The 15328-nt window shown below is 46.7% G+C and overlaps 2 protein-coding genes and 1 pseudogene across 2 annotated transcripts; 1 reads left to right on the top strand and 2 right to left on the bottom strand.

Moving 5' to 3' along the window:
- The first annotated feature begins 2481 nt into the window (after window positions 1-2481).
- Window positions 2482-4244, top strand: LOC136545841 (clathrin light chain 3-like). The gene is made up of 3 exons (XM_066537818.1): window positions 2482-3131; window positions 3294-3447; window positions 3537-4244. The coding sequence occupies exons 1-3, from the start codon at window positions 2635-2637 to the stop codon at window positions 3981-3983; spliced, it is 1098 nt and encodes a 365-aa protein (XP_066393915.1). The 5' UTR covers window positions 2482-2634; the 3' UTR covers window positions 3984-4244.
- Window positions 4245-5908: 1664 nt separating this feature from the next.
- Window positions 5909-7254, bottom strand: LOC136543804 (lecithin-cholesterol acyltransferase-like 1; annotated as a pseudogene).
- A 4871-nt stretch (window positions 7255-12125) lies between these two features.
- LOC136545840 (transcription factor WRKY45-2-like) lies at window positions 12126-14050 on the bottom strand. Its single transcript, XM_066537817.1, has 3 exons — window positions 13686-14050; window positions 13399-13503; window positions 12126-12737 (listed from the first exon to the last, which is right to left on the bottom strand). Exons 1-3 carry the CDS (start codon window positions 14003-14005, stop codon window positions 12230-12232), a joined length of 933 nt encoding a protein of 310 aa, XP_066393914.1. The 5' UTR covers window positions 14006-14050; the 3' UTR covers window positions 12126-12229.
- Between the last annotated feature and the right edge of the window lie 1278 nt (window positions 14051-15328).

Genomic DNA, 15328 nt, shown 5'->3' with positions numbered 1-15328 from the left:
CTATTTTGTTGTGAGAGAAAAATACTGTATCATGGCTAATAAGCATGGCTGATACGATCAAGCGACCAGGGTGATAGTTATTGTATTCCCCGTGTAATTTACTCTTTTGTTACATTTATGTTGTTTACTGGTTTCATCGCTTGGTTAGAGTGCTCTAGTCTTATTTCATCGAGATTCAGATTAGAGTAGTAAGCGCATAGATTAAGCGTGGTGCTTAGGCTATGCCTTATCTGTGTTTGTGGCTAAGTCTCCGGATAGATTGTGGTAGGTGGTGGCAGGTGGTGACAGCTCTGTCCATCCTCTGTATTCCACCACGATAGGTTTAGTTATTAAATCGTAGAGCTCGTGGCAAACCTGGTCTAGTTAACCCTCCTGGTTGGTAGGCGGGCTGTCCCCCGAAGTAAACAGCTGTTATTTATCATCTCTCGTTCAAGTAATAGTTACTGAATAATCCATAGTAATCCACTCCTTTCCTCCCAAAAATCTATAGAAATCAATTCGGCTTGCTGAAACTTGGCTGAATTGGTTGAAAAACACTGTTCTTGTTGAATTATTGTGAGAGAAAAACACTGTTCCGACTAAAAAAAATAAGCTGGATAGTGCGGATTATAAGGTAAACCAAACGAGGCCATTAGTTCTAGAATTCGATCACTCCTTGTTCCGTGTGGATTCGATACCCAGGATTACTCGTAGGTGAAAAGCTACTCTGATAATTATGCGCTTGTGGTCTTTTCAGTGTGTGACACCCTGGTGTCAACAGGCTTTACGCGCCAGTACAGGTGGAGCGTGTGTAGCGGCCTGACGGGGAGGTCCACGCCACCGAAGACGGAGACGGAGCGGAGCAGCTTGGCCACCCACGCGCCCACCGTAACGATGCACTTGGCTCCGTGGTACGCCGCCGTCAGGCTCAGGCACCTTTTCGATGCCGATGACCTCGGTGTTGTCCCTGACGACGGCGCCTTTCGCGACGACGAGCGACTGGAACATGGCCATGGCCCACGGCCTTGGTGGCGCTGAGCACGACGCCATGGTCGCTGAGCGCGGTGACCCACCCGTCGTCAGCCGGGAGCAAGGTGAAGGCGCCGCCCCACCTGTTGCCGAGGTCGTCGCGCACCTCCTCGGCGCTGTCGTTGGCGATGGCGGCGGCTCGGTGTTGCCCTATCGTAGCTTTCTGTTGTAGCAGTGCCGACCCTAGGGGTAGGGCACGAGGTGCGACGGCCGGGGGCCCAAGTGGAGGAGGGGCCCAAGCCTAGGTATATAGACCCCCGGTCCTATAGTTCTTTAGGCATTAGCAAACTAATGATAAGAGAGATATAGAACTGGTCAGGCGACCTCAAAAGACAACATCGGTATTTCTTTGCTAGTTTTCTTTCCCCACGGCCCTCGGGTAGAGAGGAGGCGAGGAGTCACGCTGCACATAGCACACTCTGATCGTGAGTTCGCGACGTGCGCCTTACACACACGGAGCTGGCGAGCCACGCCACCGCGAAGAGCTAGACTATCGGAGACACGAACACAGCGCATGAGGACGGCGACCAGGTAGGGCTCTACGACGACGACATCTTGGTTCTTGGCTTCTTATGAATTGCGATCACCGATATGTTGTTTAGACCCAAGGTATTTTTTTCTTTTTTCTTTTTAATCCAAATTAATTATTTGTATAGTATTTCAGACTTCTACTACTTTGTACCTATATAGTCATATTTTTCTTCTAATTTAGGTGTTAGAATTTTAGAATGTTACCTAAGAAACATTTGTCATGGGTGAGAAAAGAAAACGAATATATTGCTTTTTTTAATCTACATTGTTCCTCGATAATTATTATACAGCTACAAATATATTGCTTAATCTATATTGTTCCTCAATAATTATCAGACATGTTAAATTAAAAATATATTATTGAATTTGTTTTTGTTTTGCAAGTAAAATTAGCGCCTATATGTTATAAGATTTTATACATAATTAAGAGGAACCGTTGTGACAAGATCGCTAGGGCCCTTAAAATTCTAGGCACTGTGTTGTAGCTTCCTATCGTAACCGGCCATGGTGGGTTCGTGGCCACGACGTGACGGGGCTCAAGCAAGTAGAGACATGGCTTCAGAAAGTTGAGAAAGGACCAAAACGAACGTAGATTGAAGGGGAAGGCTGCTCGCCTGCTCCTGGTCGTGACGAGCAGGATCTGCCGACCGGTGGCGGCGAGCTGGAATGGCCGGACGGAGGGAGCGATGGGGAGGCATGAAGCACCGATAGGATCGAGTCGACCCCAGGGTCGATGGTTCTAGAACCTGATCGCACCTCTTTCCTTGAGGGTTGATCCGCTTCGAACCGCTGATAGATTTGAGGAGCGGAGCGTATTTAGGAATGGGTCGAACCGAACCGAACCCATTGCAGGTTTAATCTAGCCAGCTATTTGCAAATTGCCATTGCGGACATCCTGCGGCCTACGGGCAAAGAGAGAAGAGGGCAAGGCAAAGAGAGGGCAGAACGTTTCCCGCCGCCTGCGGCCTACGGGCGCGAGAAAATAACGGTCAGACACAGAAACACTTGGGAGCCCCTGCTTCCGACCACCTCCACCTCCACTCCATTTGTGTCGGATCCAAAACCTCGCAAGCCAAGATACCACGACGAGCGACCATGTCGTCCTCCTTCGACTCCATCACGGCCGTCTTAGGCGATGACGACGCGCTACCGCCGGCCCCCTTCGACCCCGCCGTCGACGGACCCGCAGCCGAGGACGGCGGCGGCGGCGGCGAGCATCAGCAGGGCCTCGGCTTGCACCGCGGCCACCGCTTCGCCGCGTCCTACTCGTCCTTCGGCACCGCCGTCTCGGAGGACGATCTGGGCGGCGCCGCGGGAGACGGCGGGGTGGACGGCGGCTTCGGCATGCCGCCGTACCCGTACTCCAACGGCGGCCCCGCTTACGGGTACGCCGACAGCGGCACGAACGGCGTGGAACATGTCATGGGCGCCCAGGACGTGATGGATGGCGCGGCGCACGTGGTAGGGGGCATCGGCGGTGCGGGTGGCGGACTCGATGAGGACCTGTTCAGTGGAGCGGCCGACGATGGGGCCGTCCTGCCGCCGCCGGAGGCCATGAGGGAGGAGGGCATCCTCCGCCGAGAGTGGCGCCGGTGAGTGACTCGTTTTGCTGTCACAAGTTCCCTGATCTGAATACCTGATCGCTTCTGGTGCCAGTGCATGCAAATTTCCACTTCTATGTCAAGCGCGATCTGGATGATTTCTGAGTTCTGACCACAAGATTGCAAACTGCGAATGGATGGCTTGATTTGCAGCCAGAATGCATTGATGCTGGAGGAAAAGGAACGGAAGGAGAGGGAGCGGCGCAACGAGATCATCGCAGAAGCAGAGGAGTTCAAGAAGTCCTTCCTTGATAAGCGCAGGCTCAACTGCGAGACGAACCGAACGCAGAACAGAGACAGGGAGAAGGTATGCATGCATTGCACACAGAACTGATGCCAAATGATGCAATTTGATCCTTGTTGATGCCTCTGTTGTCCTACCAACCAAACCAACAGCTGTCCCTGGCAAACCAAGAGAGGTTCCACAAGGAGGCAGACCGGCAGTACTGGAAGGCGATCGCGGAGCTGGTGCCGCACGAGATCCCGGGGCTGGAGAAGAGGGGCAAGAGGAAGGAGCAGGAGCGGAAGCCGGGCATCGTGGTGGTGCAGGGTCCCAAGCCCGGCAAGGCCACCGACCTCTCCCGCATGCGCCAGGTGCTCGTGAAACTCAAGGAGAAGCCACCAACACACATGGTGCCGCCTCCACCGCCAGCCAAGGAGGAGGAGAAGAAAGATGGCAACAAGGACGACAAGAAGGATGGTAAGCAGGCAGCTGGACCGGCCGAGAAGAAGACTAATGGCAGTGATGAGAAGGCTTCCGTGAGCGCCAGTGCTGCTGGATCTCCACCGGTGGCAGCTGAAGCGCCGGCAGACAAGGCACCCGAGCAACCGGTGAAGAAGTGATTGCCATGTGCCGATGATGATAATGGTATCCAGTCGCTCCTAATAATAAGAATACCTGGAAATAATGTTCTTGAGCCGTGGTTCAAGGAAAGCTACACTGCATAAATCTGTCTTTCTGAGTGCAGTTTTCGGTGGCAGGAGTAGCTATCAATCTATCTCTAACTTTGGTATTTAAGGATTAGAAGCTACTACTGCTTAGATTCATCAGATAATAGTACTAATACTTTTGCTCACTCAACCCAGAAAAGGATGGATTCATCAGATTTTGGTTGTTTTAGAAAAATAAGAGTTTGATGCTTTCGAAAATAAGATGGCACTGGTGAGGTGACTAGCCCTTATTATAGACAATAAGAATCTGGATAATAGATAGTAATTAAGAAAATCTACATTATGAATAGTAATAATCTGTGTTGTTTGGATTCCTGGAACATGATACTCAGCAAGCAAAAAATATATGAAAACTCTTTTATATTTATATGCTTTTGAATAGTTATCAAGCTTGAAAATTAATTTCCCTAAAAGTCAGATTTTCTCTTTATGGGGATGCTAAGGAATATGAGGACCAATATTCATGGATCTTCGGTTGTGGTATGGGAAATTATCGTTTTAGATACCTGGGTATCCCTAGGAATCACAGAAGACTCACAAATAAAAAACTCATTGTGGATATATTCGGAAAAAAACTTAAGCAGCTAGAAAGCAAAAGTTTTTTCTTATGGGGGACGCGTTGTTCTAATAAATTCAGTTTTGAGTAGTTTACCGACTTTGAAGTGCCTAAGGACATTGTAAATAGGTTAGATTATTTTAGATCAAGATTTTTCTGGCAAGATCATAACCACAAGAAGAAATATATGTTAGCCAAATAGGGGACTTTATGTGTGGGGGTCTTGGAATTCTAAACCTTGAATTACAAAATGAGGGCCTGTTTGGAACGCGAGAATTTTTCCTTGTTTCTGCTTTCTTCCTGTGAAATTAAACTGATTCCTGTGAAATTCCTGCGTGATTCCTGCGAAATTCATGCGTTCCAAACAGACCCTGAATGTTTGTTAAGCAAGTGGTTGTTCAAACTTATAAATGAGGATAGTGTCTGACAAGAACTTATGAAGTACTTGAAAGACAAAACTATTAGTGAAGCGTGTTGGAAACCAGGATATTCTCATTTTTGGTCTGGCCTTATGAAGATAAAAGATCTTGTTCTTCATATTGGTACTTCTACACGATTTTGGGAACATAACTGGTTAGGCGACTACACATTGAAACAACAATTTCCATCTTTGTATGATATTCGCTCTGTTCTGCAGTACTACTTCAGCAGTACTTTTCAGTGAACAAACAATATTTTCCTTTCCCCGTATTTCAGCATAAACCAAATTTCAGCGAAACAAATTGCCAGGAAGAAACATGTAACCCTTTGTCAAGTCTTTTGGAGTGCACCTTTAAATATATCGTTCCATAGAGCTTTGGTCGGGAACAAATTAACTAAGTGGAATGAACTAGTGCAAAAGTTGCATTTGTACTATTCAAGTTGCTTTTGGTTTAAGACCACCACATAGTGTGGCTCATTTATTTGGGAACTAGTTGCAAGGGATAGATAGGAAAACACGCTTCCAAGTTTAGGTGGGAGAGTGTTGTTTGTTGGTCTATCTGGCTAAGTACGAATGATATTGTTTTTTATAAGAAAAGAATGCATTCTTATATGCACATTATCTTCATAGCTACAAATTATTGAACTTGATTTTGGTCTCAATTACAAAAAGAAAGGGTACGGGCGACCATGAACTGGGCTTGCCGTTTTTTGAAAACAACTGTGTTGGAAATCTTCACCAAGAGTAGAATGATTTCACCACAAAGAGACTAACCGCGCCCGATTCATGTTGGTACAAAATCCGAGTTGCGACGTAACAAAAGTCGGGTGAGATCGAGGGCTAGCGATTTGCTTCAAGAAATTCCTGCATAACCTGCTTTACAATCTTGACGGACTTGAACTGCTTGTTCTGCCCTGGCTGCCCACGCATCTCCCTGTCGAACGCCAGGATGCTGACCAAATTGACGAAGCCATCACCGTCACCGTACACAAGCTCCGGCGACGCGTCAAAGTCACTCTCCCAGAAGACTAGCTGCCGCGGCGTCCTGTTGCCCACTCCGTTGATGCACGTCATGGGCACCATGGGTGCCTGGTGGTATTGCATCTTCGGGACCATCCGCCTTCTGAAAGGCTCCACGGCGGCGAGGAAGTCTTCCATGTCGTACGCGGAGTAGTTCCTCTGCTTGGTGACCACGATGGGCTCGTCGTGCCCGAACACCTCCGGGGACGGCATGTCGGCGATGGCGGTCTCGAGGCTCCTCCACAGCGTCCTCAGGGTGCCGTCGGCGGCCGGGACGTAGATCATCTATCCCGGCCCGGTCGCGAGGGCCGTCGCCTGCTGCAGGAAGCCAACCGACAGCGTCGGCACCACCAGGACGAGGTGCTTGATGTACCTGCGCCGCCACGACAGCGGAGCGTTCCGGACGAACTCGAGCGCGACCATTCCACTGTAGCTGTGCGCCAAGATGATGGCCTTCTGCCCGTGGTGTTTCTTGCTCGTTGCCTCGACCAGCGCCCTGAGCTGCTGGAAGTAGAGCGAGTAGACCTGACCTGAGAGCGCTGTCCCGGAACCGGAGGAGCGTGGCGCCAGTCGTATGGGGCTCCGAACAGGGTGTTGTGAGCTGGGGGATGCCTTGCTAAAGAGGAAGAACGAATCGAAAGAATTGAAGAACAGAATCGAAGAACAGAAACGAAGAACAAGAGCGAATAACGATAAGTACTTAATATTACTGAGGAGTGCTTAGAAAAATAAGGGGAATTCTGTTACATTTGTTTCCTGCCTTTCTCTCTCTCGGCTGGGACTTAGGGCCTCTTTGGCACGGCTTATGCCGGTTTCAACTTCATCTATTTTGCGCAAATCGAGACACTGTAGCGTAAAGCTGTTTTGTAAGCCGGGGTTAAAATGAACTAGAAGTCGGGAAAAGCTAGTTTTTCTGGCTTCATCGGCTTTGGCTTCACCGGTGAAGCCGTTTTGGATGAGTCGTGCCAAAGGGACTTTAATACTACCTATGCCTCCCACTCAGAGCCAGTGAACTTGTTGGGGTGACGTGCTCGGATCGGCCTGGCCTGCTCTCCTAGAGGCCCACTTGGGTTCTTTCCTGGTGCCTCGCCATCTTTAGGGGAACCATTCAGAGCAGCAGATGTAGCGGTGCTGACAATCCCTCCCTTGAAGCCGGCATGACCCATGCCGGCGCTCTTGGAAAACGCTGCTTCAAGGATTCCAGCGTCTCCCGCCAGTGACGGTGGCATTTGGGACCACTGTACGAGTACCTCCTCCACTGGTGAATCTTCCATAGTCCAGCGGTGATCAAGTATCTGCTGGGCCACCTGAAACTGGGCAAGATCATCTGGGAGAACACCAATCACCGGCAACTTACCATGAGAGGCCTTCAGCTGGGATACATGGAATACGGGGTGTATGGATGAAGAAGGAGAAAGATCCAGCTTATAAGCTACTGCACCGACACGCACCAGGATCTTGTAAGGTCCAAAAAACCGAAATGAAAGCTTCTGATTAGCACGGCGTGCAAGTGTGAAGACTGCACGTTACAGCACCAATTAGAGCATCTTTTCAATCTAATTGCTATACTCCTGAAGCTTCTGCATTTCTACATCCCTTGTATTTATAGCATATTTTGAGGGGAGTGTCAGTTTTTCAGGCTTGATAAGTGCATGTGTCAACAAGGGGGAGAATCATTCCACACATGAAGGGAGAGAGCTTTTCACTCTAAATCCACCAAATGTTGAGTGCATGCATTTGAGAGAGATTGCATTTGTTCAGAGAAAGTTGCATTTGAGTTGCTTTTGCTAGTGGTGTTGAGCCCGTTGCATCTTCTTGAGGGCTAGCTGTGTTTTACTTGGTTGCGTCGAGCCGTTGCCCATGTTTTTGGGGACCAAGTTTTTGCAAGTTTTGCTCATTTCAAATAACCATGTTTTGGCTTTTCATTGGCTTTTGGTCATTTGGGTGAGTTCCCTTTTCTTCTTCTTCTTCTTTTTCTTTTTTCTTTGCTCGACTGTTCGTGTGTTGGTGTTGATAATGCACCCATCAAGGAAGAGATTGCGAACACAAGGTTGATATGTGCCCTTGTGGTTCGATGTGTGATGAGTGATTGTCAACGTGATTCACGTCCTGGGTTGAGTTTGTGAACTAACCGTGGCGTGAGTTAGGTTGTGCGACATGTCTCTTGGCTTGTGGTGCGCATGTGTGGAGCTCGGAGGGGGTGGTCGACGGCAAGGTGAAGGTCAAGTAGGGCCATGTCGTGCCGTGCTGATGGACTGGGAGCGGTGAAAGACAAACGTGAGGCTTGGACTGAGGGATCAGGAAGCCGGGTGACTAGCCGCGGTGGCTGACATCTGGGGATATCGACAAGCGCAAGTGTACATGGAGAAGTGAGCGTGTTGACCGAGTCACGACGGCGGTCGAGCGAGTCGAGCGGGCGCTCTGAAAGACTCGATGGCCGACTGGTCGAGGATTGTAGTGACACGCGTCGAGTGTGCGGGGGACGCGTATGGAGTACACTACTCGCGGCGGTTTGGTGGGTTGAGCCTCAAAACCACCGGGTGGCGGTTTCGCGGGTTTGTCCTCAAAACTCGGGTGAAGGTTCCAAGGAGAAACGGGGCGGCACGTGGTGGAATCACGGAGGCTGCGTCAAGGCGAAGGAAATTCATGAAGGAAGCGGTGCCGTCCAATCGACTTAAAAAGAGTTGGACCATTACGCCATCAGGTCAGTGGTTTGGCTCAATAATATCTAGAGGCAAAACTAGAATTATATAATAGCCCTGATAAATAGGACGAGGGTGCCCCCATCACACTCACCTCTCTCCCACTGTCATTTCCCCACTTTCTCTATAGGGTTTCTTCCTCTAGTGTTCCGGAGAGAGGTCACATGATCTGAAAAATTCGTGGTATAATTTTTGTGATTTAGAGTGGGAATGGAGCCCAAATCCTCCTTGTGCCTTATGAGATTCCTTAATTTAAGCTGTGATTTTCGTTCACCTTTTTCTTCCTTTTTCGTTCTTGGGTTGATCTCGATTTCTCGGAGTTTAGGTCAATCCTAGACAATGATTTTTGGGAATAGGTTTGTGCTAGATTGAATTACATCTGTGCAAAGTTTGGGGCTAATCCTTTTGATTTGGTTTGATTTTCGTCGAATTTTTGGCCGCACTGCTCTTCTGTTCTTGCGGTCGGTCTGCTGTTCTTGAGTCTGCAGTGATGCTCGTGCAAGCCTGGAGCACCGGCTCGGTCGATGAGATCCTAGTCGTCGTATCTGTCTTGACCGGTGCTTGCTAGCACGTCCCAGAGCATATCGTGATCGATTAGCTGCTGCGCCCGCTCTTTCTGCTTCTTTTGTTCGAGCAGTATATTTTCTATAAATATCATTAGGATGGGGAGTAAATCTATTTTTTACAAGAGATCATTCGGGGTGAAGAAAGGAAAAGTCTCGTTCAAGAAAGTGATATATTTCCTTACTGTTTTACAACCACTAATGTCCTGTTCGTTTGAGCTTAATTAACTTATAAGCCATGATAGAAAGTACTATTGACTAACTTGATGTGAAAAAAAAACTGTTCGTTAGCTGATAAGCCATGGCTTATAAACCAAACACGATCACACGAACAGGCCGTAAGACACGGCAGACATACATACTAGAGTGGACGTAGCTAAAACCCATTCTTATCTCCCTATAAGATCGGCTGAATTCGGCAATAGAGTATACATACAAGAATAGAATCTGTTCGTTGGCTGAAAAAATACTACTTATAAGCTAAGCAAGCCCAAACAAATTAGGCGCTCTGCACAAGTTTCCTGATACATATACTAGATTGGTAACATTTCCAAACAAATCAGAGAATATTTTCAATCAAGCTCAACAATCAAATAAGCATACGTGGAAGTCAGAAGAAAACTTTGTAGCATGGACTTTTTTTTTTTTGAGAAATGGAAAATAAGCTCCTTTCAAGTACATGAACATATTTGGGGTGGGGGAGCACATGCCTCTAAGACTGTTTTCAACAAGGAACCCATATAGACACCTAAACTCAAAATGGGTAGCAAGAGACCGAAAATAAGTCTCAACAGAGTACCTATGCGGGAGATCTATTTTGGGTTGTCTGAGAGGCACAACTGAAATATGGACATCCTCTCTCCTGAAAACCCATTTACACAAATGATTCTCTTTTAAGTCTTGTTGTTGGAGAAGATGTAAAATAAGTATTGAACCTTTTGCCTGTAGCGCTACCCAAATAATGAATGGATCTTATATTATAGGTGTTATTATTGGAGATAGCTTAAAGGGGGAAAAAAGACGAATTCTTTCTCCAACCAGTTCTCTGAGTAGGACGGACTTGCGAAAATTTCTCGCTTTCCCACCAGAATAATATGGTCACGGTGTCTCTATCAAACTAGCCAAAAAAAAAAAAAAGGAAAAGAAAAAAAAAGCTCTGAGCCTTAGATCCTCTGCTCTGAGTTTTCCTTTTCCAGGTTTGCGGTTCTGAAACAACTACCGATATCCTGAAAGCAAAGGCAACTTAACTACGTACATACTGTGCTCTCCCTAGTGAATTCTGATTCATATATTGTACAAGAAACCACTGCTCTAATTTCATTGCAATAATAGCTGTACATAAAACAAGAATATCGATGTTGTTGTATGCAGGCCCGGCCCGGGGGGGGGGGGGGGGGGGGGGGGGGGGGGGGGCAGGAAAGTGATGGGCCCCCAGCCCCGAAAGTGATGGGCCCCAGCCCCAGGTATGTATACATATACACTAGTAGCAATAGGAGATGACGAGATCCTCCGACTCCCTGTTTCCTGTGACCGTGATCACGCCGGCAGCACCGCTCCGCACGAGTCGCGACGCAACATGCGACCTTCCGCTTTCCTTCTGCGCTTGCGGTGTGGGAGCGTGAGGGGCCTGGCGGGCGGCGGCGTTCCAGTACCAGAGTAGAGAGGCGAAGCGAACAGGCAGAGGCAGGCGCCAGGCGGCATCTGGCAGCAAGGGCCCTCACGTGACGTGATCCCTGAATCCTGATTCCTGATCATCTAAATCCCTAATTCCCTGTTAGGCGTCAGGTATGGAATCTGAAATTTAGTTACTAATTGACTAATTGTTTCTCACGTGATCCATATTTTATTAAATTGTAGTTACTAAATGTTTCTCTAAATTTTTTAACAAAGCAAGAGATACATTAGTTGAGAAGGGGCCAATAAGAGAAGAGAATCTTGAATTCCCTTAGGATGCCAATGATAGACATTTTCCTTATGCCTATTACTCTAGAAAAACGAGCAAGAAAGAGGTATATGATAGAAAATGGTTAGTTTATTTCAAACACTTGGACAGAGCATTTTGCTTCTATTGTAAGCTTTTTAATTCTAACAAATCCAAGAGTTCATTGGAGAATGATGGGTTTAGAGATGGGAGGCATGTCAATGAGAGGTTGAGGGAGTATGAAAATTTTAAGGTAATTTAATATGTATATATAAATTATTTCATATGAATATTGTTTTTGCATTCAATTAACTACTTATTACTAACATTTGTATATGTGTGTATATAGTACCAATGGGTAGTATTAGTAGTATTATCATGTTCATATAAAAAGGTTCAAAATTTTAGCTTCATTCTAGATCAAAATTTAGTTAATAATCACAGTTAATAATTGTTTATCTAAATATTAGTAGGACCATGTCATCAAGAAAAAATGCTTCTCGCAATGAAAAAAGAAAGAAGAAAAAGCAAATAGATGATTTGGTAGAATCACAGATAGCGGCTCTTCATAAATTTTTTAAAGAGTAATACAAGCACTTCATGAGATCCTGATGCATATTGGCGATAGTTGTTGTGGATGGGATTGATATTGACACCAAAATCAATGACTTCGTATCGAGAAATGTTAGAAATTTTTTTGAGGTAATTTAAAATGTATACAAATTATTTCATATAAATTTTGCTTTTGTATTTAGTTAACTGCCTATTAATAAGATTTTGTATATGTGTATATATACTATCAATAGATAGTACTAGTAATATTATCATATTTGTATAGAAAGGTCCAAAATTCTAGGTTCGTTCTAGGTCCAAAATTACTCAGGACCGGCCCTGGTTGTATGTATCTGCTACCGTGAAAGGGTCGACCACACTCTTTAACATCAAGAACGATGATTTAAATCTCGGGTACAGCAAAGTCGCAATCCAGCTTGGCAACCTCCACGGGCAGCAGCTCTGACTGTGAACAAGCCGGCGAAGGTATGTGAAGCAGATCATGGGCTTGCTCTTGCTCCAACGACGGCGTGCTGTCCGTGACATCCGGAACTGGGTCATAGCTTGCACTAGGCAGAGCGCCTGGAACGGCAGCAACCGGCAGAAGACGACCGGTGGTCGTCAGTACGTTGGACGAGCCGATCGTTGTCGCGTATGGCACTTGGTGCAACGGCGACGACGGTCGGCCGCCGTAGCACTGAGCTGATGGCAATGGAACGGCCGTGGCTGGTACGAGCAGAGCGTCCGAGCCGGTCGTCGGATCTGGAACAGAATGGGACGACGACGGTGGTCGATCATCGCACGTGTGTGCCTCAAAGTAGGTGATCTCCAGCTTGGACGGGTCGGCGTCGCATTGCTGCACCTGCTTCTTCGCAGGGCAGCCGGGCCTGCGGCCACATTTATAATAACTCCTGCAACAACCATCATATGAATTTTAATACAAAACTAGTTTCTGTCCCTGGAATCTCTTATATTTGACAATTTTTTATTGCTTGTACCACGGAGTATGTGCTAATTGCAGAACATAGGGCATAATTGTACAGTAAGTACTCTTACCTAATATTAAGCATATTTATTGGCTTTGGCATGCTAGAGATTTTTGTTGATTTAAATGTAAACTTAGTGCTTATTTTAGTAAGCCTGTTCGCTTGAACTTATCAGCACTAGTTTTCAGTCATGGAACAATGTTTTTCTCTCACAACAATCAGCATCAGCAGCCCTAGCAGCCGTCTTTTTTTCAGCCAGCCGAACAAAGTTTCATATGTGGATAGTTTAGATAGAAATTTTGGTGACTAATGAGATCTTATTTTTCCAATAACGACACAGCTCGGTCATTAGAAGTAACCAGCTAAATCTATTTACTACTAATATTAATGATTAGAGTGTACAGAATTCATTAATGACGGGATACTCCATTGAATGGCTAAATACCCTGTTTTAATTTCCATGAGAAATTCTAGAAGTTATATCTTTTCTTAATTAACTCGGCGACTGATGAGATTAACATAAAACTAAAAAAAAGTCAGTAGTTTAGTAATAGTAAGATGCCCGTGACAAGAATCCGAGATATACCTTGGAAATCTGGCGCCCAGAATTTCCTTCTGCCCGTACTTCCTCCATGTGTACGAATCATGAACTCCATTCTGTAACACTATCATTCGGGACGCACCATCCATCCTGGATCATGAAGAGGTCAAGACTCAAGAATACCAGAGAGGTGACTGATGATGAATTCACAAACTATAGTTCTGGAACTACATGGAACCAACACCAACGAAATAGAATGTTCTCTTCTACTAGCTTGGTGTAACACTACAGTCAATTAGCACAAAAACTGATGGTAGGCGATGGACAGGCACCTGGCCCGTCGAGAAGTTCTCCTTGTCGCTGCTGATCTCCTGCCGCCGGCACCGGCTGGGCTCCTCCTGGCGGCGGTGCTGGCAGCCGCTGGCTGCCCAACTGTGGGGATCCGCAGAGACGTAATCGCTTGAGACAGTGAATCGGAGATGTCCGACAGGAGGGCGTCCACGTCGCTGCCAGAGCACTCTGCCCCGGCGCCATAGCCTCCTCCCGCCGCCGGCGGTAGCAGCTTGGCTAGCAGTGCCTTGAGATGGTTGGTTGACTTCTGAGCTCTGAAGATGAGCTGCTCGGTCGTCGCGCCACCTGAGCCACCTGCCATCTCAATTCTCAATGGAGTGAGTGTTGTGCATGCGCAAGTGGGGAGATATTTGCAAGTGACAAGTAGTATAATGGAAAGTATTATTTTCTCCATGGCTCCTTCAGGGTAAAGTGACTAGCAAGAATTGTACTTTATTTAGCATAGGTCAGTCAAGACAGAGACCAGTCACCTACTCACTGCATGCTTTATCTTATCCTTAATAAGCACCTGGTTCATTCTCACAGAAACATATGAAAACATTTTTTTTTCTAAAATGATACAATTCTTTAAAAAAAAACTTGCAAATGTCAGGGCACGTAGCACCTTCTACGTATTTGTTACATACAGACGCACGGTCATCTACACTGGCAGAGGATGGAATAAATTTACGGTAAGGCGGAGTTTAACTAGAAGTTGGAGGCTCTTCGATCACCGCTTTTACCACCTTGTGAACGATCTGGTGAAGGTGCTCGTTAGGTGGATTCGGCGGCGATCTCCACCCGCCCCGTTGGCACCCACCATGGATGAGCATCTCCTTCCATGGCGCTTCCTGGCTTAAACTTCTGGCCAGGGAAGTGGTGGAAGCTGAAGTCCAGCGCAAGTTTGGCGTCCCGGTTTGTCATGATCCCTCCCTGTCTTTGGCCGGAGTTTTTCCTTGTTCTCTCCTTTGGCGGTTGGGTTTCGCTCTAAGCAACCATGCCCTTATGGTCAGGCCTACGTTGGTATTTCTTAGCGCAATCACTAAGTGTTGAGGTTTCAAGTCCATCATCGGCAACGGCGCCAGAAATACTGGTTGATATTTCTTAACACCATCACTAAGATTGAGTTAACCTTAGCGACGCTGCCAAGAAACACCAACTACGATAGTTCTTAACGATTACAGAAAATATCCGCAAGCGCACGGATCTATCGTTGTAGCATTTCACCCGAAAGTATTCAGGGTATCGTTATTTGTATTTTTTTTCAAAGGAGGACAAGGTATAAAGAGTCTAGCATGGATATGAACTAGATTACATACTTGCATAGTAAACCAATAGTTCATGATAGAGGTAAAAACGGTATTTCAAGGATAGTGGACACCCATTTGAGCCAACCTCAAGGATTAAAGGAAAACAAAGAATAAAATAATGTTCCTACGTGGAGCCGGCATGGTCAAATATAGCCGTGCAAAGAACAATTAATGATCATACAAGCTATATGATTAGAGTTAGAACTAAGCATAAAATGGACGGGGAGATCTCCGAGCACTGGTTTGCCAGCAAGCGCGAGAGACTTTAAAGCTCCTACATAGTACCCGAACGTGTGGGATTACAAGGGACAGACAGGGCTGTCACCACCTGCCGC

Source organism: Miscanthus floridulus, chromosome 3 (assembly GCF_019320115.1).
Source record: "Miscanthus floridulus cultivar M001 chromosome 3, ASM1932011v1, whole genome shotgun sequence".
NCBI lineage: Eukaryota > Viridiplantae > Streptophyta > Magnoliopsida > Poales > Poaceae > Miscanthus > Miscanthus floridulus.
The sequence above is the reverse complement of the archived record's forward strand: the minus strand, read 5'-3'. Positions and strand labels throughout refer to the sequence as shown.